The following is a 24,546-nucleotide window of genomic DNA, read 5'->3' on the forward strand; positions in this document are numbered from 1 at the left end:
TCCAAAGGATACATACAACTTTCTGAGGAAAGGAGGCAAAGACCTGCTAGGCCTCAATCAAAAGTCTAGAAGGGCCATAACCAAGAAACAGAAAACTAGGTATTGACGATAAATCACTTACCAGTCTAACCTAGCTCAATCTCTGATTAGATCAAAGTGAATCATTTTTCCTCACCCTATCTGCCTGAACTGATGCTTTTGAACTGTGGTGTTAGAGAAGACTTTTGAGAGACCCTTGGAATGCAAGGAGATCAAATCAGTCAATCCTAAAGGAAATCAGTCCTGAATATTCATTGGAAGGACTGATGCTGAAGCTGAAACTATAATACCTTGGCCACCTGATGCGAAGGACTGACTCATCAGAAAAGACCCTGATGCTGGGAAAGATTGAAGGTAGGAGGAGAAGAGGACGACAGAGGATGAGATAGTTGGATGGCATCAGTGACTCAATACAGATGAGTTTGAGCAAGTTCTGGGAGTTAGTGATGGATAGGGAAGCCTGGTGTGCTGCAGTCCATGGGGTCGCAAAGAGTCAGCAAGACTGAGTGACTGAACTGAATTGATCTGCTTAAAAGAGGATAGATGGGACCCTTGGTTTTGAAGATTTCTTCTGGAAGTTCTACTTCACTCTATTTATAATATCTAACATAAAATTAAAAACTTTAAGAGCCAGGAAAATATGACCAATAATCCAAAGAAAAAACCCACAGAAACAAATCCAGAGATAATCCAAGTACTGGTGTTAGTTGACAGGAATTCAAGGCTGTATATTGTCACCCTGCTTATTTAACTTATATGCAGAGTACATCATGAGAAATGCTGGACTGGAAGAAACACAAGCTGGAATCAAGATAGCCAGGAGAAATATCAATAACCTCAGATATGCAGATGACACCACCCTTATGGCAGAAAATGAAGAGGAGCTAAAAAGCCTCTTGATGAAAGCCAAAGAGGAGAGCGAAAAAGTTGGCTTAAAGCTCAACATTCAGAAAACGAAGATCATGGCATCCGGTCCCATCACTTCATGGGAAATAGATGGGGAAACAGTGGAAACAGTGTCAGACTTTATTTTTGGGGGGCTCCAAAATCACTGCAGATGGTGACTGCAGCCATGAAATTAAAAGACGCTTACTCCTTGGAAGAAAAGTTATGACCAACCTAGATAGTATATTCAAAAGCAGAGACATTACTTTGCCAACTAAGGTCCATCTAGTCAAGGCTATGGTTTTTCCTGTGGTCATGTATGGATGTGAGAGCTGGACTGTGAAGAAGGCTGAGTGCCAAAGAATTGATGCTTTTGAACTGTGGTGTTGGAGAAGACTCTTGAGAGTCCCTTGGACTGCAAGGAGATCCAACCAGTCCATTCTGAAGGAGATCAACCCTGAGATTTCTTTGGAAGGAATGATGCTAAAGCTGAAACTCCAGTACTTTGGCCACCTCATGAGAAGAGTTGACTCAATGGAAAAGACTCAGATGCTGGGAGGGATTGTGGGCAGGAGAACAAGGGGACGACCGAGGATGAGATGGCTGGATGGCATCACGGACTCGATGGACGTGAGTCTGAGTGAACTCTGGGAGATGGTGATGGACAGGGAGGCCTGGCGTGCTGCGATTCATGGGGTCGCAAAGAGTCGGACACGACTGAGCGACTGAACTGAACTGATGATTAGTATGTTCAATTATAGTGGGAAATGGACAAAATGGGTGAAAAAATGAAGAATTTCAAAAGAGGACTACACTATAAAAACATCAAATGTACCCTGTAGAAATGAAAAATCGTGTCTGAAATTAAGAACCCATTGTGTAGGGTAAGAACAGACTGGACGCTGAGGAAGATGAGCAAAGCTTTCTACAAATCACCACATCAATACTATGTCCTAAATATTCAGAAAGAACTGAATGTCAGTCAGCTTTCAGCAAAACACATTTTAAAGAAGTCTAACACTACTGATTGACTTCCCTTTCACTTTTCACTTTCATGCACTGGAGAAGGAAACGGCAACCCACTTCAGTGTTCTTGCCTGGAGAATCCCAGGGATGGGGGAGCCTGGTGGGCTGCCGTCTATGGGGTCACACAGAGTTGGACACGACTGAAGTGATTTAGCAGCAGCAGCAGCAGCACATCTTTAAAGTCCCAGTACCATCTCTGTACATTTAAGATTCAAAGGTTGCTTTTTTGGCATTATCCTCCTTATAATAAGAAATTAGTAACAGGTTTTTATTGTTTAGTCGCTGAATTGTGTCCAGCCCTTTTGCAACCCCATGAACTGTAGCCCATCTGGCTCTTCTTCCATGGGATTTCCCAGGCAAGAATCCTGGAGTGGGTTGCCATTTCCTTCTCCAGGGGATCTTCCCAGCCCAGGGATTGAACGCACATCTCCTGCATTGGCAGGCAGATTCTTTACCACTGAGCCATCAGGGAAGCCTTAACAAGTTTTTTTAGTTGTTGTTCAGTTGTGTCCAACTCTTTGTGACCCCATGGACTGCAGCATACCAGGCTCCTCTGTCCTCTACTATCTCCCAGAGTTTGCTCCAATTCATGTCCCCTGAGTTGGTAATGCTATCTAACCATCTCATTTCTGTTGCCCCCTTCTCCTTTTGCCTTCAATCTTTCCCAGCATCAGGGTCTCCCTCCAACTAAAAACAAATAATCAGTTCCATTCACACTAATGGTAGTAATTTAGTTTATGTAAAAATGTTTTCCAAGTTTCAAGCCTAAAATGTTTTTTTAAATGGAACAGCAATAAATATATTCTTCTGGTCATAAAATTTTTACATGAGATCCCTTTACCACAGCAACTGAAGTAAGATTTGAAAGAGGTTAAACCTATTTATTTATCATGATAATACGGGAGGAATTAAGGCAAAAAACTGCAAACAGAAAATCTAGCATTAGAATCAGAAAACCCAACTCTACCTTCAGTGAGAGTTCCTGTCCCTCCTACAATGCATTAACTCACTACATGACATTCTCAATCTAAGAGCGAATATACAAGTTTTAAGAAAGGGTATAATACTAGAAACAATAAAAACTTTATCAGAAATAGTATGTACTTATTTGTTAGGGAGCGAGAACCTGATAATTTTTCAAATACAGGGATACCGATTTTTTGTTTTTACAAAAGTAAAACAGAGGCAAAAGCAATGTTTATCAACTCTCATTTGTCCAACTGGAACTTAGTATAAAGTCTGATTAAAATATACTGTTTTCTTGCATCTTTATTTGTTTTATGGCCTCCTTCCGTTACTGTGAGTTTGTATTTTCAAGAAATACAAATTTGTTTAACTATTAGGGAAAAAAATAACGGGAAAGTTAAATCTGCTAAAAAACTGAAGTATTGCAAAAGCTGATATTAAATGCTTGAACATTACTACCGTTTATAAATCAACTGGATAAACTTAGGTAAATTATTATACAACACTCTATGGACCTGAATTTCCCATCATGTGAAATAATGATCTTTTAAGTTCCTTTAAAACCTCTAAAATAGCCCTTGCTTCCCAATTAAAACTGAACTATAATAAAGCATAAAAAAATAACTGATCCTTATCAAAGAGTGAAAAAAAAAGTATGAGATCTGGAGCTTTAAGCCTAGGGTTCTAACTACGGCCTAAGTTTGTGGACAGTGGGATCTCAGTTTGATCTGAGCCTCAGTTTTCTCATCCTTATAATAAGAATATGAATGTCTACTCTTGGAATTTGGGGAAGACTGAATGACACAGTACAAGTAAACTGATTAACTCAATCTCTGGTGTACAGTGAACATTCAATAATTAGTTATTAGATGTTACCACGATATTTACCATATAGGATTATTGTAAAGATTAAAAGAGAACATATGGGTTTTGAATAAATATGTGTATCAAAATATTGTATCAATGCTGTATACCTTAAACTTACATAGTGTTATGTGTCAACTGTGTGTGCATGTATATGTGTGCTAAGCCATTTCAACTGTGTCTGACTCCTTGCAACCCTATGAATTGTAGCCCACCAGGCTCCTCTGTCTATGGGATTCTCCAGGCAAGAACACTAGAGTGAGTGGGTTGCCACACCCTCCTTCAGGGGATCTTCCCAACCCAGGGATCGAACCCACATCTCCTATGCCTCATGTGTTGCAGGCAGATTCTTTACAGCTGAGCCACTGGGGCAATAAAGCTGGGGGCGAAGAATGCATGGGGTAGATCTTATGTTAAATGTTCTCATCACACCTATGCATACAAAAAAAGAGGGAGAAAAGGAGTGAATTACTAGAGGATGGTTAGGTTTATGGCACCGTTTATAATGATGGTATCACAGGTGCATACTTATTTTGAACATATGAATACCCTAATAATTATGTTGTATTTATAGAAATAAATTGGATAGCATTCTTTTTTTAAAAAAGTTAGCACTGATTCTCCTAAACCTTCAGTCTATAATAATGTCATAAGAATACATTTAGTTCATCATCTCTTGTTTACCAGAAACTTCTCAAGATCCCCTCCTTCTCTAAAATTTTGTTATGATGCTTTTAAGTTTGTTTTGCTTTCATTATCTGCAACATGTTCGAATCATCTTTCTAATTCTTCATCCAAATGTTCACCACAATTATCATCTTATGATTCAGAGTAAGTGAATACAATTGCTCAAATCCCAAACACAGAATAAATTAGAGTTCTAAAAGTTCTAGGTAACTTTCAATATTGGTGTTATAACTGAGTAAGTAAACTCCAAGTTCCTCACATACACAAATACTTGCAGCTTTCTGGTTATGATTCTAAGGCTCACTTTCTCTTGAATGTCTTTAAATCCTACAAGGCTGCATTCTCACTTAAAACCCTTGACTCCTGACCTCTCCCATTTGGATTTTCTACTCCTACTATATCCCAACCAAAGTAACTCACTATTATTGAATAACTAAATTTGAAGTTGAGAGAAAAGACATTTAGAAGTAAATCTAAGCACATTATAACTTAAAGTAAAAGAAATAAAGTTTGATTAAAAAAAAGAAAAGACTTGTATCTCATCTAAGTTTCAAAACTAAATAGCAATTATCTAAAAAAAAAAAAAACACCTCAGAGAAGCCAAAAAGGTAAAAGAAAAACTAGGACCAAAAAACTAAAGACAGAAAACAACAAAATTCTGTAAAGCAATTATCCTTCAATTAAAAAAATAAATGTTTTTAAAAATTTAAAAGTAAAGAAAATACTAAAATGTCAATCTTTAGATTGCAAATAAAAATCAATATTGAGAACTTCTTTACTTAGAGCTTGAAAATAAGGATGTTTTTGTTGACTTACACAGCTCAGTTTTCAAAGAATTATAGATTTTCAGGACTGGAGAGTACCTAGAGAGATCAGTCAGCCTGTCCTCTCCTGAGATTAAAAGAAAAATAAAGCAGGGGGTAAGGTGGTGAAACTTCAGGCTCAGAGAGGTTTAAAGTGACTCAAAGTCACTCAGCTTCAAACAGAGATTTACTATCTTTTGTACTTTATCACACTGCCCCTGCAGGAAAAAATGTCTGTTATTTACTCTAGAAGACAAAACGCTTTTCATTTTCTTAGGAATCTTGTTTTGAATAGTGAGGACTATGTTTTCTGAAATGTTATGATCTTACTACTCAAGAATTTCAAAAGCCAAAAGGTACATTCATTCAGTAAACATTTATTGAACACAAAACAGATGAGAGGCACTGTGAGAGGCACTGGAGATACAGTGGTTAGAAAGACAGACCCTGGGAAGAATAATAATAAAGTGATTTTAACAGCAACAGCCATTAACTAAGCAACTTGCTCTTATTTTTTAAACAAAACTGCAAGGAAGAGATTAACCTCATCTTAGAGAGGTAAAAACTGAGGTTTAGAGAGTGTGAACTGATCAATGTTCAGAGTAAGTGCCACTTTCCAAACCAATTCTTTCCAGCATCAAAGTGCAGGTCCCAGCTACCACATGTTGCAGCCTACTTCCCTATTCCTAAAGAAATGATTCCCTAATATAGGTCTAAATACAGAAGAGTATAAAGAGAGTGGAAATATACACTATGTACAACAAATTCATATTGAGAACACTTTTAGAAAGCCACGCAATTTTATTCCTTATAGGTAAGAAGTTAAAGCACTAAAAAAAAAAGGTACAACAACTCACAAGATTAAGAAGTCGGTATATAAACATTCTAAAACTTAGAGTTCTTCAATCAGAAAGGACAATGGCTGAGCATACATATAAACAAAGTCCATAAAATCATTAAAGTTGGGATATTATATATGTTCATCATATATATATATATATGCAAAATCTCAAAAGTCTGAAACTAATAGTTATTTTAGGATGGAAAACAAAAAACACTGTAACAATGTACAGTAAAATTATGAAACTTTTTCCTCAATAAATGAGCCAGGCTAAAAGCAAAAAAGTCAGAAAGAGTTCACTTACTTAGACATCAATTTTCAAAACTATAATACTACAATTAAGGCACAACCAAGAAGCAAATTATAAACAAAAGTATTAACAAAAATAAGCTTTGCAAAGTAAATGTCATAAAATCTATTTAATGAAGCTGAAACATTGTACCTGCTTGTAAGCTCCTCAGACTCACACTAAGAACTACCAAAAGGCTGAGGTTTCCTTTTTATTGTCTTCCAAGCATTTATCACTATTTGTAATTACCTCATTGCCTTTCTGTCTATTTTTTAAGTCCACAAGAGTAAACACATAACCTCTTAACATCATCTAAAGCAATACCAAGCCCACAGTGTGGCTTTAGAAATAATTAACCGAATTAATGAAAAAGTAACTTCCAGAGAATGGCATATTAACAGCTTAAAGTGCTTAGTCCCTCAGTTGTGTCTGACTCTTTGAGGACCCATGGACTGTAGTCCCCCAGGCTCCTCCATCCATGGGATTCTCCAGGCAAGAATACTGGAGAGGGTTGCCATTTCCTTCTCCAACAGCTTAAACTAATGGCAGCTAAAATCAGCAATTTCATAAGACAGATATGTTCATACTCTAAGAGTACCAATGTTATTCAGTAAGTCATTTTAAACATTTTCTATTAAAACAAATAAATATTATATAATAGAATGTTAAAATTCAAATGAGTGTCTGAAATATAACACAAGACTTCAAAAATATTTTGTTATTGCAGGTGGCTACTTCATATTTCTAAGACATATATTTATTGTCTTTTGTTATTAGAGCTACTTCATGAAAAACATACCAAGTAACTTATAAACTTGAACTATTTCTGTGCTCACCTAGACAGTTCTCCAAACAGACTATATGCTCTTTCAATATAGCATTAATATAAATCTTTCAATCCCAAGCACAGTACTTATTTGTCAAAAATGCTTTTAGGACATTCGGACTTTCATTTTCAGCAAATATGCAGCAATAGCCACCAGATTTACCCTCTGGCCTGAGACTACCAAAATAAACAAACCAACAAAAACCCAAAAAGCAAGACTACTGATGTCAGAGAGATTCCAGGCCACAGTAAATGGAAGGACAGCCTAGACAAAGCCTGGCAACTCTGAGTTAAGGAGACAGAGTTGAGAATTTGAGAAACCAAGGCAACTTTAAGCCACAGAACAGAGTACCAAAGAGGAAAGTATTTCAAAGAACTCCAAAGATTTGCATGCAGACAGTCCAAACTGAATATTAAGGTGACTGCTGAGCAGTACATGCTGGTAAGGGAACAACCAAGGTAGAGCAAAGAACTACTAGAAAGGATAAGAGGTAAGAATGTCCAAAGATCCAGCACAAAGATCTGACAAAAGATACAGCACAAAGCCTCTTTCCATTAGCCAGACTAGAGAACATCACAATTAACAAGCTACTGAGTAGAATAACCAGAAAGATCTTGCCTTACCAGTGTTTAGCCCTAGATCAAATACTGCTATGGATACTCAAGAAGTTAAGCACCCTGCTAGGTATATACCCAAAAGAACTGGAAAAAAGTATCGAACAAATACATGTACAACCATGTCCATACTAGTAGCACTATTGGGCAGAAAAACCTGAATGTCCATCAATGGATGAATGGATAAACAACTTATGATGGTGTATACATGGGCTTCCTTCCCTGGTAGCTCAGCTGGTAAAGAATCTGCCTGCAATGCAGAGACTTGGGTTTGATCCCTGGGTTGAGAAAACACCCTGGAGGAGGGCATGGCACCCCACTCCAGTACTCTTGCCTGGAAAGTTCCATGGACAGAGGAGCCTGGAAGGCTGCAGTCCATGGGGTCGCTGAGATCGGACACGACTGAATGACTTCACTTTCACTTTTCCCTTTCATGCACTGGAGAAGGAAACGGCAACCCACTCCACTGTTCTTGCCTGGGGAATCCAGGGACAGGGAAGCCTGGTGGGCTGCCGTCTGTGGGGTCGCACAGAGTCGGACACAACTGAAGCGACTTAGCAGCAGCAGCAGTAGCATACATGGGCTTCCTTCCCTGGTAGCTCAGCTGGTAAAGAATCTGCCTGCAATGCAGGAGACTTGGGTTCTAACCCTGGGTTGGGAAAATACCCTGGAGGACGGCATGGCAACCCACTCCGGTATTCTTGCCTGGAGAATCCCCATGGACAGAGGAGCCTGGCAGGCTACAGTCCATGGGGTTGCAAAGAGTCAGACACAACTGAGCGACTAAGCACAGCATGGTGTACATGGTGTATATAAAGGAATATTATTCAATCATAAAAAGGAATGAAGACTTGAGACCTATTACAACACAGAGGAACCTTAAAAACATTACACCAAGTGGAAGAAGCCAGATACAAAGGGTCATATACTGTATGATTTCACTTATATGAAATAACCAGAATAAATAAATCCATAGAGACAGAACACACACTGTCTGTGGACAGTGGGGGTAGCCACACTACAAGACATGTAGGATCTTAGTTCCCTGATCTGGAACTGAACCCATTTCCCTCCAGTGGAAGCATGAAGCCCTAACCACTGGACACCAGGGAATTACTGTGTTAGCTGGAGGGAAAAGATAATGGGGAGAAAATGCTCAATGGGTAAAGGATTTTACTTTGGAGTGGTGAAAATATTTTGGAACTAGACAGAGGTGATAGTTGCACAACACTGTGAATGTACAAAATGCCACTGAATTATTCACTTTATTCTTTTTTGGGGAGGGGATGGGGGAGCCACACTACAAGGCATGTGGGATCTTAGTTCTCTGATCAGGAATTGAACCCATTTCCCTGCAGTGGAGGCATGAAGCCCTAACCACTGGACACCAGGGAATTACTGAAGTGCAAAGTCTTAACCATTGGACCATTAGAACAGTCTCTAAACTGTTTACTTTATAATGGTTAATTTTTGTTATGTGAATTTCACTTTGATAAACTATTATTTTAAAAATTTAAGGCTGAAAATAGAAACCAAGAATTGACTGGGAGAAAAGAAAACAAATAGTAAAATGAAAGACTTAAATTTAGCCAAATTGATAACTACAATAAATGTATATGGTGCAAAATTTCTAATTAAAAGACAGAGAGTGTCAGACTGAATAAAAACTGAAAAAAAAAAGCAAGACTTAACAGTGCCTATAAGAAACAAATTTTAAATAATGGCGCAACTAAGTTAAAAGTAAAAGAAGGAAAAAGATATGCCATGCTAACATTAATCAAAAAAAAGATGGAATGACAATACTAAAACTAGAAAAAAGTGTATTTCGGAGAAAAAATAAAGGTCAATGTCATAATGATAAAGAGGTCAATTCACGGAGTAGACACAGAAATCTGAAACTTATGTACCTAATTACAATGTCAAAATAAATTTTAAAAATGATAAGAATAAATAGACAAATCTACAGTTACATAATTACAGTCACAGAGTTTAATATCCTTGTCTTGATAGCTAATAGTATTAGGCAGAAATTTAGTAAGACTACAGAAGATCTGACATTATTAACCAACTTAATCTAATTGAATTAAAACACACCACGCCACCCAAAGGAAGATGAAAACACATTATTTTCAAGTGCACAAGGATCATTTACCTAGAAAGTTCATATTCTGGGTAATAAAATAAATCTTTAAAAATTTAAAAGGATTCAAAATGTACAAAGTATCTAACCACAATGAAATTAAAAACTGGCAACAGAAAGATCTCCATAAAAGTCCCCCAAGTATCTGGAAGCCAAATAAAATACTTTTAAATAACACATTGGTTGTAAAAAAAAAAAAAGAGAGAAATATGAAAGTAAAAGAAATTGAATGAAAATTCAAACACAACATACCAAATTTGGGCAATACAGCTAAAGCAGTACTCAGGAAGAAAATTTTTAACATTAAATATCAAAAGGTCTCAAATCAATGACCTTTGATTCCAACTTTTAAAAAAAACTAGCAAAACAGAGTAAGAAGAAGAAAAAAAAAAAGTTAGAGTGGGACCTATGAGCTATTAAACATTAACTTGATATAAACAATAAAATCAAAAGTTGATCTCTGAAATTAACAAAACTAATAAACCACTAGCCAGATTGGTCAGGAAAAAGAGAGAACAAGGAATAAATTAACAATTTTAGGAATTAAGCAGTTGTATTATTAGAGATTTTACAAGTAGTAAAAGAATAATGAATATTATGAACTGTAGACAAATCCCTTGAAAAACAGAAACTATGAGGCTCAATGAAGATAAAGTAGGTAACCTGAAAAGTTCCATATATATTAAATAAACTGAATTTGTAGTTTAAATAATTCCAACAAAGAAAATTACAGGTCCAGAGGGCTTCACTGGTGAATTTTCCTAAAACTTAAGAAAGAAAGAATGCATATTCTGCACAAACTCTTTCAGAAAACTGAAAAGGAGAGAACACTTTACAACTCATTTTGTGAACTATCACTACCCTAATGCCAAAATCAGATATTATGAGAAAAGAAGACTACAGAAAAATATTCCTCATGAACAGAGGACTTCTAAGCAAACTTGAAGTCTAAAAATTCAATCAATTCCATTCAATCAATTTAGTTTATTTCTAAATTAAAAATAAAAAACTATATAACAACTCTAAAGAAGCAGAATAGATATCTGACAAAAGCCCAACATCTATTCCTGATGTAAACTCTCCACAAAGCAGTAGAATAAAACTTCCTCATATGACAAAGAACATCTACAAAACCCCATAATATGATATGGAATGATAAAAATGTGAATACATTCCCCCTAATATCAGGAGTAAGACAAGGACATCTATTCTCATTACTTTTTTTCTTTTTTTAAAATTTTTTGGCTCTGCTGGATCTTTGTTGCTTCACGGGGACTTTGTCTAGTTGCGCCAAGTGGGGGCTACTCTTTGTTGTGGTGAGAGGGCTTCTCATTGCAGAGGATTCTCTTGTTGAAAAGCACAGGCTCTAGGCATGGGGGCTTCAGTAGTTGCAGCACGTGAGCTCAGTAGCTGCAGCATGTAGGCTCTAGGGCATAGGCTCAGTAGTTGTGGCACACGAGCTTAGCTGCTCCATGGCATGTAGAATCTTCCCAGACCAGGGATCGAACCTGTGCCCCTGCACTGGCAGGCAGATTCCTATCCACTGTGCCACCAGGGAAGTCGCTGCTCTCATTACTTCAGTCAAAGATTTTCTGGAGATTCTAGTCACTGCATTTAGAAATAAAGAAATTAAATCCAAACCAAGGAGAAGAAGTAGTAAAAATAAGAGAAAAAAAAAAAAAAACCAATGAAATTAAAAACAGAAAAATAGAAAAAAATCAGGCCTTAAAGGAGTCCACTTACATCACTCCTATTCAACATTTTACTGGAAATTCTACCCAATGAAAAAAAGAGAAAAAGAAATAAAAGGCATACAGATTAGAAAACAAGAAATAAAACAACATGGTTATCTATGTAGAAAATCCCATCAGTTCAGTTCAGTTCAGTTCAGTCGCTCAGTCGTGTCCAACTCTTCGCAACCCCATGAATCGCAGCACGCCACACCTCCCTGTCCATCACCAACTCCTGGAGTTCACTCAGACTCACGTCCATCGAGTCAGTGATGCCAGCCACCCATCTCATTCTTGGTCGTCCCCTTCTCCTCCTGCCCCTAATCCCTCCCAGCATCAAAGTCTTTTCCAATGAATCAACTCTTCGCATGAGGTGGCCAAAGTACTGGAGTTTCAGCGTTAGCATCATTCCTTCCAAAGAAATCCCAGGGTTGATCTCCTTTAGAATGGACTGGTTGGATCTACTTGCAGTCCAAGGGACTCTCAAGAGTCTTCTCCAACACCACAGTTCAAAAGCATCAATTCTTCGGCACTCAGCCTTCTTCACAGTCCAACTCTCACATCCATACATGACCAGAGGAAAAACCATAACCTTGACTAGACAGACCTTAGTCGGCAAAGTAATGTCTCTGCTTTTGAATATGCTATCTAGGTTGCTCATAACTTTTCTTCCAAGGAGTGAGCGTCTTTTAATTTCATGGCTGCAATCACCATCTGCAGTGATTTTGGAGCTCAAAAAAAAAAGTCTGACACTGTTTCCACTGTTTCCCCATCTATTTCCCATGGAGTGATGGGACCGGATGCCATGATCTTCGTTTTCTGAATGTTGAGCTTTAAGCCAACTTTTTCAACTCTCCTCTTTTACTTTCATCAAGAATCCCATAGAATCTATAAAAATATTCCTGAAATACAGTAAGGTCATAGGACACAATGCCAATATACAAAAATCAACTGCATTTTTTATGTACTGACAATGAACAACTGGAAATCAAAATTTTTAGAATACCATTAATAGCATCAAAAACAAAGAAACATATACACATAAAGCTAATAAAATATGTGCATGATCTGTATTCTACACAAAAAATTAGAAAATACTGATAAAAAAATCAAAGATCTATATAAATGAAGACTAACAAATCTTCAAAATCATAACACATTCATGGTTTTGAAGACTATTGTTAAAGATGTCAAATTTCTCCAAATTGATTTATAATTTCAAACCAATCAAACTGTAAGTTTTAAAAGATAAGACAAGCTGATTCTAAAATCTGCGTGGAAAATGAAAACAGAATAGCCAAAATAATCTTGAAACAGAAGAACAAAGTTTAGAAGACTTGTCCTACCTGATTTCAACATTTATTGTAAAGCTATAAGGCACTAAACTACACACACACACACACTGTCTATAATACTTTATAGTTTAATGGTAGTAGTACAGTACTATAGCAGGGCTTCCCTGGTAGCTCCATGGGAAAGGATCTGCCTGAGAGTACAGGAAACTCGGGTTCAATCCCTGGGTTGGGAAGATAGAGGGAAATAGCAATCCACTCCAGTATTCTTTCCTGGGAAATCCCATGGACAAAGGAGCCTGACGTGCTACAGTCCATGGGGGTGCAAGAGTCAGACATGACTTAGCAACTAAACAACAGCTAGTACTATAGCAAATACATATACTATAAAGCTATAAATTATTACAAATGAGACCACATGGTATTAAAATCAAGATATAAAAATCAACAGAGTCCAGAAATAGATCCACATAAATATGGTTGACTGGCTTTTGACAATATATAATGGCAATTTGCAGGAAAAGGATACTTTTTTCAACAAATAATCCTGGAAAACTTGAAGTCATATGTAAAAAATGAATTTTGACCTGTATCTCACACCCATACAAATATGGATTCAAAATGGGTCATAAAATACAGAAAAGATCATAGGAGAAAAATGTGCCCCTAATTTAGGCAAAGAATTCTTAGATATGATGACAAACACACAATTTTAAAAAAATTAATATACTGGACTTAATCAAAATAAAAAAATTTTGCTCTGTCAAAGACATAAGAGAATGAAAAAACAGATTGGAAAAATATATTTGCAAGTTAAATATCTCACAAAGGATGTCCTTCAATTGGCAAATGGATAAACAAATTATATCCATACAAGAGAATGCTTCTCAGATTTCTACATATCGGTTCTGTTCTATTGATTTCTATGGGTCCATCTTGAGTTTAATACCATGTGGTCTTATTTATAATATTTTATAGCTTACTTTGTCTTATTTTGTAAGAGGAAAAGAGCAAATAAAATGATAAATAAAAGGTTAAAAATCCCTGCTTTAAATCTCACCCCCATCTGACAAAGCATCCCTTTTTTCAGGGCCTCTAACACCCTCATATATGCAAGAAAGGTCCCTCTCTCCAATTATGTAACAGCTTATACCCATGACAGGGAAACAGTTTTTTAACCAGTAATCATTATTTGTTTATTTCTACTGGACAGCAGAGTCCACATAAAATTAAATCATAAACATATATACAAGAAAGACTTCAGAGGTAATAATACAAAGTTCAATGAAATATACTTTCTAAAACTACGAAAATAACCTAAAGAAGTCAATCTACCTTATGTCTCAAATAAGAAAGAACTCAATGAAAGCATCCAAAATATGATCTTGTTACTAAGAATTCATGGAAAAGGTAGGTAGGAAGTTTCTTTTGTTTTCTAAATCCTACACTGTGCACACATTACAATATCTTGTTTACTCATTAAAAAAAAAATAACTGTTTCAAAGGTTTCTATAGTAATAATACTCTTTAATTCCTTGGGTTAAGTAACAGCAATCAACCAAGCAAGGAAGTTACAGCAGTCACATAAGCACTGGAAATGCCCAAAGAGTAGGAGGGAGTGAGGGGATCTAACTACAAGAGCTACAAATTCAACTGTGGATGCAGGAAAAATCAGATATTTTTCTTTTAATCTATGGTAGGAAGATATCTGGTGAGTTCTATATGGGGGAAAAAAAGAAACATTCTTGGAATATAAAAAATTAAATATTATAATAGCAATTCTATTACAAGGCAGTATCTACTTCCTATCAATAAAATGCACTAGTTAAAAACCTTTTCCAGTAGAATATACATCTTATTTTCTAAGACAAAAAAGGACAAATAAAATTTGCTTTTCTATATTTCTTATGATTATTTGATGACAAAATGAAATGTAGCCACACAAAACTATTCGTTCACTTCCAATGTATTTCATTTTTATACATATAATTACCATAATTTTTTAAAGCTTTATAACAAAAAAATGTAACATTCAATCTGTACTGATTTGCCATACCTCTACCCACATCTTGGAAATTTTTTATTATAAGCAGTCAAAATTATTAGTCTTTAGATCATTTGTTCGCCTTCCCTGGTGGCTCAGTCAGTAAAGAATCCATCTGCACTTCAGGAGACCTGGGTTTGATTCCTAGGTCAGGAAGATTCCCTGGAGAAAGAATGGCTACCTGCTCCAGTATTCTTGCCTGGAAAATCCCACAGACAGAGGAACCTGGAGGGTTACAGCCCATGGGGTTGCAAGAGTCGGACACAACTTAGCAACTAAACCATTACCACCATCAGATCATTTTTTTCAGATTATAAGATTACTATTTCATCACAAGAAACTTGTAAAATAACAGCAACAAAAACTCTTTAAATAAAAAGAGAAAATTAAATTTTCCACAATTTTAACAAATAGAAACAAGCATTGCACCATTTTTCTCTGAGGTACTATCTTATAGATCAGTAATAATGCTATTAATCAATATTTATTAGACTTACTTTGAACTAACAGCTAAAACCTTTACAAACACTATTTCATCCTTACAACAGTCCTATTCAGTAGGGAGGTAAATATTGCCATTTTACAGATATGTCAACTAGAGTTTAAAGAGGTTAGGAAACACATTCTAGGTGGTCACAGAGATAAGTGGCAGACCTTAATACAAATTTTCAATTACCACCATCAATGGATATATAGATAAGGCTGTACTCTATTCTAAAGTAATGTCTTACATCATAAAAATTACATGTTATTTTTAGATAGCTATTGAATATAACAGTATATGATCAATCACTTCTCTATTGGATCAAATTATTTTTGTTTGTTACTCAGAATAGTGACTCATTCAATACAAAAAATAAAGACTAGATAGTGCAAGATCTCGCTTGTCTACTTCTAAATTTAAATTAAAATATATAATTCAACTTACTCTTTTACTGAGGCAAATAACTGGCCACATACTGCAACCTAAAGTGCAGCAGCAACAAAGGCAGCCACAAAGTAGCCAACGTACATTAACAGGAAGATTCTTCTTAAGACAACTGTTAACTCTGTTGATGCTGGCTTTAAATTCTTCAGGAGCTACCTAAAGAAAAATTTTAAGAAATAACAATACTGAAATATTAATGTCAATAAACGTCTCTCTAACATAAATTTTTTTCTAATTTGTTAGGAAAAGACTATTTTTGAGGTATATAAATAATGTCTAAATAATTAACACTCACTTTTCCAGTTAATGAAGAGGGGAATTCTGATTCAAATTTGTTGCTCAGTCCAAATCTATTTTTTTTAAAAAAAGAAAAATATGTTATTATATGTCACTGTTGCAAAAAATAGACCATTTAACTTAATAAAAGGTCAAGTAAATAAGAGCACAACTTTATAACTTTATACACAGAATAACAATGGAAGCTTAAGACATTATAATTAGCAATTTATGAAATACAAAAAACAATTCTGCAGCTGAATCAAAACTTTTATACAAGAGGTTAAGAATATATATAGACATCACTTTTCTTGGAGTTATCTTTGTGAGCCAAATATTAATGAAATGGAAAACAACACAACTGTCCAATTTTGTCAGAATCACTAAGATTCTTCCAATTAAGTAACAGAAAGCTAAAATTTCTGCTATTAATTACTCTTTAGGTCAAGAGCATTTTGTTAATACTCAACAAAATAGTAACTTGTCTAAGAATGCAAATAACATTTTCTAAGACCAGCATATCTACACTGCTGTTATACCTAGAGAATGTTAAAAATATTTGGAACAACATGGCTACTTTAACTTTCAAATACTAAGACATTTGCTATACATATTTCCAAAGAAATGAAACCAAGGTAGTACATTTTAACATCTTTAAGGTTTTAAATGTTTGCACACATCATGAAGATTGACTGGGCACTTGACTATTTCTTTGCATAAGTTAGCAGGAAGGAAAAAAAACACTCATAGACCCACTGTTAACAGCAGATGGTACCCTGGAAATAAAACTGAGGTGTTTATATATGGTAATTTTTTACTGGATTCTGGAGCCAAATCTTTTTTCCAGTTTTATTGAGATTTACTTGGCATATAAAACTGCATTAGTTTAAGATATACACCAAATGATTTGATACATGCATACACTGTGAAATGATTACCACAATAAGTTCACTAGTTCATATCCATCACCTCACGTATTTTTTTTTCTCTTGTGAAGAAAATGCTTAAAATACACTGTCTTAGCAGCCAGTCTTGAATACACAAGACTGCATCTTAAATAGCTGGCACTGATAAGAGGGATCCCCTGGGATATTCTGTATGAAAGAGCTGGCCAGGATTTCTGACTCAACCATCAGTGAAGCCACAGAGAGAAATTAAGTAGGTAGTCTGTCTTAAGGCAGTAAGAGGTGGTGGAGACTGGCCAGGTATTGTGTGAATGTATGAGTCAGATCCAGCTGACTACTAGAATGCAGGCCTAACGCTGACAGTCTGTATGACTTTCTTCTTCTAGGAGGAGCTAGAAAACCAGACTTCTGTGCAAAATTTCCCACCTTTAAAATAGTGTGCAAGTCAATCACAGCACTTCTGTGGGTCAGGCTGTCATTTGCATCATGACCTAGACTTCTCCACAACATCTAGATGGTGGCATCAGAGACCATCCTGTCATCATCTTAAAGTACTTTCAAAAATTATTTAATAGTAGCATTGAAATAACATCAATATGTCTTTATAAACAATGGATACTATTTATGGGAAAAACTACAATACAATTACCTAGGTCCAAGACAAAGTTCTCTTCACACTAAACATAAACCATTACTATTTAATATAACTCTGGTATTGGTGATATTCTCTTTCCAAGACTCTGAGTTAAACCTATTTTTTAATATGGGGGCCTCAGAACAATGTGGTTCTACCTGAGATTGCCCCTATAGATAATTCACCTCCAACTGCAAAGGTCCTAGCACAAGGAAAAGGTATACAGTGCTTGCCGATAGTTCTGAGGTCTCTAGATAATGGACTTCCTTTTCATCTATTTCTCTTAAAGAAGATATAATTCAACAAATATTTACTGAGTATTGGCTTCTAAATTATACATTTCCATCTCTTGTGTCATCTCCTTTTGTCTGATGACCTTCTCCTTCAATCAACAGGTTTCATTTCAATCACGTTTATTATTGCAATTAACCATCTCCTTCCAACTGGTTTTGAAATTTTTTTAGAAAAGCAACAACCAGATACCTCCAAGTCTCCTAAAGATAAGTGTCTTCCCCTACCATCTTCAGCCATTAATATTTAATATATTTAAATATTTAAAACAGATTATTTTATCAAATACCAATAGTTTGCCAGGTAATATGCTATGTTGGAGGGAGCAGAACAGCATGAGTATAAACATTAATTTCCTTTCTTTCCCAAGACTGGATACCCCCTACAATAAGGCTGAGTGGCTGGGTGTTGATGCTTTATCCAGGGGGCACTACCAACTAACTGCCCTGCTGTTCCTGTAAGTCAAGGTTCCTTTTAAGTCAGGCTAGTAGTTATTCTTCTGAGTAAGAACTAGCAGTTACAAGGACTTTCCTTAGGCACTCCCCTCTTGTCATACTTTTGATGTATCTTAAGAACAGATAATAACCCTTCTTCTTTCTTCATCTGGCCCCTAAAAGAATGAAGTGTTCACAATAGATGGGACTGCTTAGCTCTGCCACCAGCCTTTAACTTGGTGCCAATGATTTTTCCTCACTTGTGGTTTCCCACCTTCTGAACAAGAATACCTATAAAGAGTGTCAAAAAGATACTGCTGTTGAAGAGCTTGGAGCCTCCCCAGCCCACAGGAGTGAATCCCAACAGCAATTTGCTTTCCTTTTAAAAGTCTTTAAAAGACATTTAGATTTGAATCAAGTACTTCATGATTACAGGCAGATGGAGCCATGATGACCAGGCACCCCTTCCATTTGTACTCTGCTATATTTAAACATTTGGTGTCAGGACCTCTTTGCTCTCTTAAACCCTTGAGGACTTCACTGAACTTAAGTTTATGCGATTTATATTTATCACTATTTTGGATTATACATTAGAAATGAAACCCCTAAAACATTTAAATTTTTTTTTCATAAATGAGTCCACTGTATGCTAATGAAAATGTTTTTATGACAAATATTTTTCAAAGCAAAAAACGTTAATTTAGTGAGATCTTCACACATCTCTTTAATGTTCAACAATGGGAGACAGCTGAATTTTTACCTCTCTTTCTGCATTCAGTCAGTAGTGACACGCTCTTTTGTGTGCGTGAGTGCTCAGTCGTGTCTGACTCTTTGCAACCCCGTGGACAGCAGCCGGCCAGGCTCTTCCATCCACAGAAATTTTCCAGGCAAGAATACTGAAGGGGGTTGCTATTTCCTACTGCAGGGGATCTTCCCAACTCAGAGATGGAACTCACGTCTCCTGCACTGGCAGACGGATTCTTTACCACTTGAGCCACCAGGTAATCCCCCATGCTCTTTTGGTTAATGTTTATTAAGAAAATTGAGTTTCACCAGATATGTAGTTGAAAAATTGTGTATATTCTTTGCTATTATAACAACACTTGATAAGTGGTAGCTTATTAAGAATTTTTTGCAAGGCGGAAAAAAATTTTATCAATGAACTTTTAATACTTTGTTAAAATAAAATCCACTGTATATCTTTTTTTAACTAGCTTTTTTTTTTTCTTTACCCATACCTGATTCTATAAGTTCATGTATCTCTACCTTGGAAAACACTGGTAGATTGAGTGATGCAGATTTCCAAATGTTGATACATGTCATTGTGTGATGTCATAATCATCACACTATAACTACCAATCTCATCAAAAGTTTTGGGACATTGTCAAGCTCACAGTGGCAGATATAAGTTTTCTAAAAATTCTAATTTTCATCTGAAAGCTGGAATTATTCACAACAAATGCTATCAGCTATTCTACCTGAAGTGAGTCTTGCTTTACTTTAGAAAAGAGGCTGAATAACCAGCAGTATATAAATAAAAGAAAATGGTTGCTTTAATTTAAGCTACCATTAACACCTTAAAAACTAATTTCAAAACATATTACTTTAATAGATGACTTTTTCCCTAGCTTTGAATGTTGCTGTTGGAGACAGGCAGTAGCTGTGGATTTTAACAAGTGTCCTTTGTAGCCATAAGCAATAAAAGAAGAAGGAAAAATGCAGGGAAAAGTTGGAAAAGGTAAGTACAAGGAAAGAGAGAAGAAACAAAGAAGAAAGTGAAGACTGACAAAGTGTTACCAAAAACTGTCTTAATTACTACTCAATACTTACTACCTATCAGTCCATTAGATGTTTGAAAGAAAATGTAGACATGTGCTAGCTATATCTAGGTGGTGAGGAATTCCAGTTGAGCTATTTCAAATCCTTAAAAATGATATTGTTAAAGTGCTGCACTCAATATTCCAGCAAAACTGGAAAACTCAGCAGTAGCCACAGGACTGGAAAAGGTCAGTGTTCATTCCAATCCCAAAGAATGGCAATGCCAAAGAATGTTCAAACTACTGCACAACTGTACTTATCTCACATGCAAGCAACGTAATGCTCAAAATCCTCCAAGCCAGGCTTCAACAACAGTACGTGAACCATGAAATTCCAGATGTTCAACTGGATTTAGAAAAGGCAGAGGCACCAGAGATCAAATTGCCAATATCCACCGGATCATTGAAAAAGCAAGAGAGTTCCAGAAAAACATCTATTTCTGCTTTATTGACTATGCCAAAGCCTTTGACTGTGTGGATCACAACAAACAGTGGAAAATTCTTCAAGAGATAGGAATACCAGACCACCTGACCTGCGTCCTGAGAAATATGTATGCAGGTCAAGAAGCAACAGTTAGAACTGACATGGAACAACAGACTGGTTCAAAACTGGGAAAGGAGTATGTCAAGGCTGTATACTGTCACCCTGCTTATTTAACTTATATGCAGAGTACATCATGTGAAATGCTGGGCTGGATGAAGCATAAGTTGGAAACAAGATTTCCAGGAGAAATATCAATAACCTCAGATATTCAGATGACACCACCCTTATGGGTGAAAGTGAAGAAGAACTGAAGAGCCTCTTGACAAAAGTAAAAGAGGAGAGTGAAAAAGTTGTCTTAAAATTCAACATTCAGAAAACTAAGATCATGGCATCCAGTTCAATCACTTCATGGTAAACAGATGGGGAAACAATGGAAACAGTGACAGACTTGATTTTGGGGGGCTCCAAAATCACTGCAGATGGTGACTACAGCTGTGAAATTAAGACACTTGCTCCTGGAAGAAAAGCTGTGACCAACCTAGACAGCATACTAAAAGGCAGAGACATTACTTTGCCAACAAAGGTCCATCTGTCAAAGCTATGGGTTTTCCAGTAGTCATCTGTGGATGTGAGAGTTGGACTATAAAGAAAGCTGAGCATCAAAGAATTGATGCTTTTGAACTGTGGTGTTGGAGAAGACTCTTGAGAGTCCCTTGGACTGCAAGGAGATCCAACCAGTCCATCCTAAAGGAGATCAGTCCTGAATCCCATTGGAAGGACTGATTCTGAAGCTGAAACTCCAATACTTTGGCCACCTGATACGAAGAACTGACTCACTGGAAAAGATCCTGTTGCTGGGCAAGACTGAAGGCAGGAGGAGAAGGGGACAACAGGGGAGGAGATGGCTGGATAGCATCACTGACTCAATGGACATGAGTTTGAGTAAGCTCTGGGAGATGGTGATGGACAGGAAAGCCTGGTGTGTTGCAGTCCATGAGGTCACAAAGAGTCGGACATAACTAAGCGACTGAATTGAGTTGAGCTACATCTACGTCTACTCCTATTACCTGAAATATTTGTCCTGAATCACTGTTAAAATAAGCACTGCTTTAGAAGTGATAAAAGATTTAAACTGTTTTCAAAGAATGGCAAAAAGATAAAACACATCAAACTTAGCTTATTTTACTCTTATATATTACAAGTTTACAATCTACTAGAATTTGGAGAAAAAGAATTGATTCAAATCAAACTATTCAGCACCTTCTCTGTAACATTTCATGATCACAAAGTCCTATAAAAGAAGGCTTGCATAGCTTTTTAAAATTTTTTTAAGGAAGAAAGCATTTATGAGGCCGATTTTTACCTTTTGCATGTGTGCGGGGGTGGGGGATGGGGTGGATTTTAGTTCTCTGACCAGTATTGAACCTGGGCCCATGGCAGTTAAAGTGCAGAGTTCTAACCACTGGACTGTCAGGAAATTCCTCCAATTCTTACTTTTACATAAATTGAGGTAATTGTGAAAGTTCTTAGAAGTTCTTATATCTGGTGAAGTTCTGCAAAGGGACTGAAACTTTACACCTAAGTCTAAATGGAATCTTGAAATAGGATTCTTTTACTCATACCCAACCTACTTTTATATCACTGTCGCCTCATTCCTAATCTACAGCCAAAACTCAGAGTAAGTGACTCTAATCTGCTACCCTGCACTCTCGTCTTCATCCAATTCAGAACCTCTTTTCATGATAGATCCTACCCTTTTCAAACTTCTTTTAATATTTAACTTTGGAACCTCTAATTATTGATCTGCTATTTGGATACCTTAAATAGGTATATTTACTCCTATGAAATGACAATCTCTCCTTAGAAATTCTCAACTACAGCTCATTCTCTGGAATCCATCTTCCAGACTCCATCTTCCATGTTCTCGTAATACTTGACTATAGTCTCTCTTGCATAGCCAATTATCATGTCTCATTATAATAATTTCATAAGCCTAATCCCCTACCTTGATAATCAGTGAGATGGTTATAGGTAGGCATGATATCTGAACTGTCTTTATATTCTAAATGTCTGGCCCAATGCCTGATAAATACTCAATAAATATTTGCTAAATAAATTAATTTCCAAGCCAGAAAAGTGGTTTACATTTCACTAACTCCTCACTGCAAACTTCCACTCCACTGTTCTCTCTTCTGATGTACATGATTCTCACATTGTTCCAAGCCCCATCATTTTCAGTATTCCAGGTCACTCCCTCTGTGTTGAGGATCCCCAAGATCATCCTCCGGTTTGATGATTCACTAGGAAGACTCAAGGGACTCAACATATTGTTGTACTCAGAGCTAGATTTACTACAGCAGAAGGGTACAAAGCAAAATCAGCAAAGGGAAGAGACATATGGGGTGAAGTCTAGAGGAAACCAGAAACAATCCTGCAAGAATCTCTTCTCAATGAAGAATACAGGATGTGCTTAGTTCTTCCAGGAACTAGTTTTCACAACATATATATAATGTTGTCTACCAGGAAAGCTCATTAGAGAGTCAGTACCAAAGCTTTTACCAGGGACTAGTCACACAGGCCCCCTCGACTTAGTATGTACCAAAATTCCAGACACCCAGAAGGAAAGCAGACGTTCAGTATAAACCACATTATTTGTACAAACAGTTTAGGCACAGTGAGCCATTCTTATCAATTCTGGGCATACTGGGAACACTCCCAAAGTACAAGTTCTCAGACACCAACCAAAACCAATACAGCAAACAAGGCTTTTTAAGGAGAGCAGTCTCAAGTCTGCTATGTTCTTTTCTGCACAACTTCACACTCTCTAAGGGATGCAGACATTTATGTCACAGTTTTTTCTTTCTACAACAACTCCTGTCTTTATCCCAAATAATTCAATATTCAGCACCCAAATCTAACTATTAACTGACCTTATCTATTCTGAGGAAATTCACTTCTATTTAAATCAACAACCAACATCAACACTTAGAATTATATCCTGAAATTCAGAACTGTAAATTTCTCCTCTTACCACTAAACCATCAATCATTTCATTTCTTCCACTTATATTAAATTTGTTTCCTCGTGTCTGGTTGTAACCCACTCTTCCTTACTACTCCTCCTAGCTTTTCCATTCTAAATCTGCTCCCTATGACTCTACTTTCTTTTTACCTGCCAGAACACAGTCAATCATTTAACCATACTCAAAAAGAACCCTTTATTTTCTGCACCTCTAGAGGGTCTTTTGTCAATCCAATCGAAATGTTTACATTCTTCAACTTCCACTGCCTGGAGCTACATTAGGTAAATAAAAAACCATAAATTACATCTAACTTGAGTTAGATTAATGCAGTAACAATCTTAAATCATTCATAATCAGCTTCCTTTTCCATACTTCACAACTGCTCCTCTGTATGCTCAGCCTTATCCTCACCACCCACTTTTTTTCTTTTTGCAGATAACCATAGTTCCTTAACTCCAACCAAAGAGAAAAAGACCAATGAAATAAAAAACTGCTTTGCCTTCTCTCCCTTTCATGTTTAGATTTACCTATTCCCTGGGTAAAGTCTCTGCCTACAATGCGGGAGACCCAGGTTCAATCCCTGGGTTGGGAAGTTCTCCTGGAGAAGGAAATGGCAACCCACTCCAATATTCTTGCCTGGAAAATCCAATGGATGGTGGAACCGGGTAGGCTACAGTCCATGGGGTCGCAAACAGTCAGACATGACTA

The 24,546-nt window shown here is 36.5% G+C and overlaps 1 protein-coding gene across 2 annotated transcripts in view; it reads right to left on the bottom strand.

Annotated features, from left to right (window-relative positions):
* CHIC2 (cysteine rich hydrophobic domain 2) overlaps positions 1-24,546 on the bottom strand; it is a 60,087-nt gene that overhangs the window by 14,310 nt on the left and 21,231 nt on the right. The window contains exons 2-3 of one of the 2 annotated variants that reach the window (XM_040238224.1): positions 16,271-16,325; positions 15,976-16,131 (exon numbers count right to left, since the gene is read on the bottom strand). In XM_040238224.1, coding sequence (XP_040094158.1) covers positions 15,976-16,131; positions 16,271-16,325 — 211 coding nt within the window. The remainder of the gene's footprint in view (positions 1-15,975; positions 16,132-16,270; positions 16,326-24,546) is intronic. The other variant, XM_040238225.1, reaches the window with a different exon arrangement.

This window comes from Oryx dammah, unplaced genomic scaffold (genome assembly GCF_014754425.2).
Source record: "Oryx dammah isolate SB20612 unplaced genomic scaffold, SCBI_Odam_1.1 HiC_scaffold_3, whole genome shotgun sequence".
In the NCBI taxonomy this organism is placed as follows: Eukaryota; Metazoa; Chordata; class Mammalia; order Artiodactyla; family Bovidae; genus Oryx; species Oryx dammah.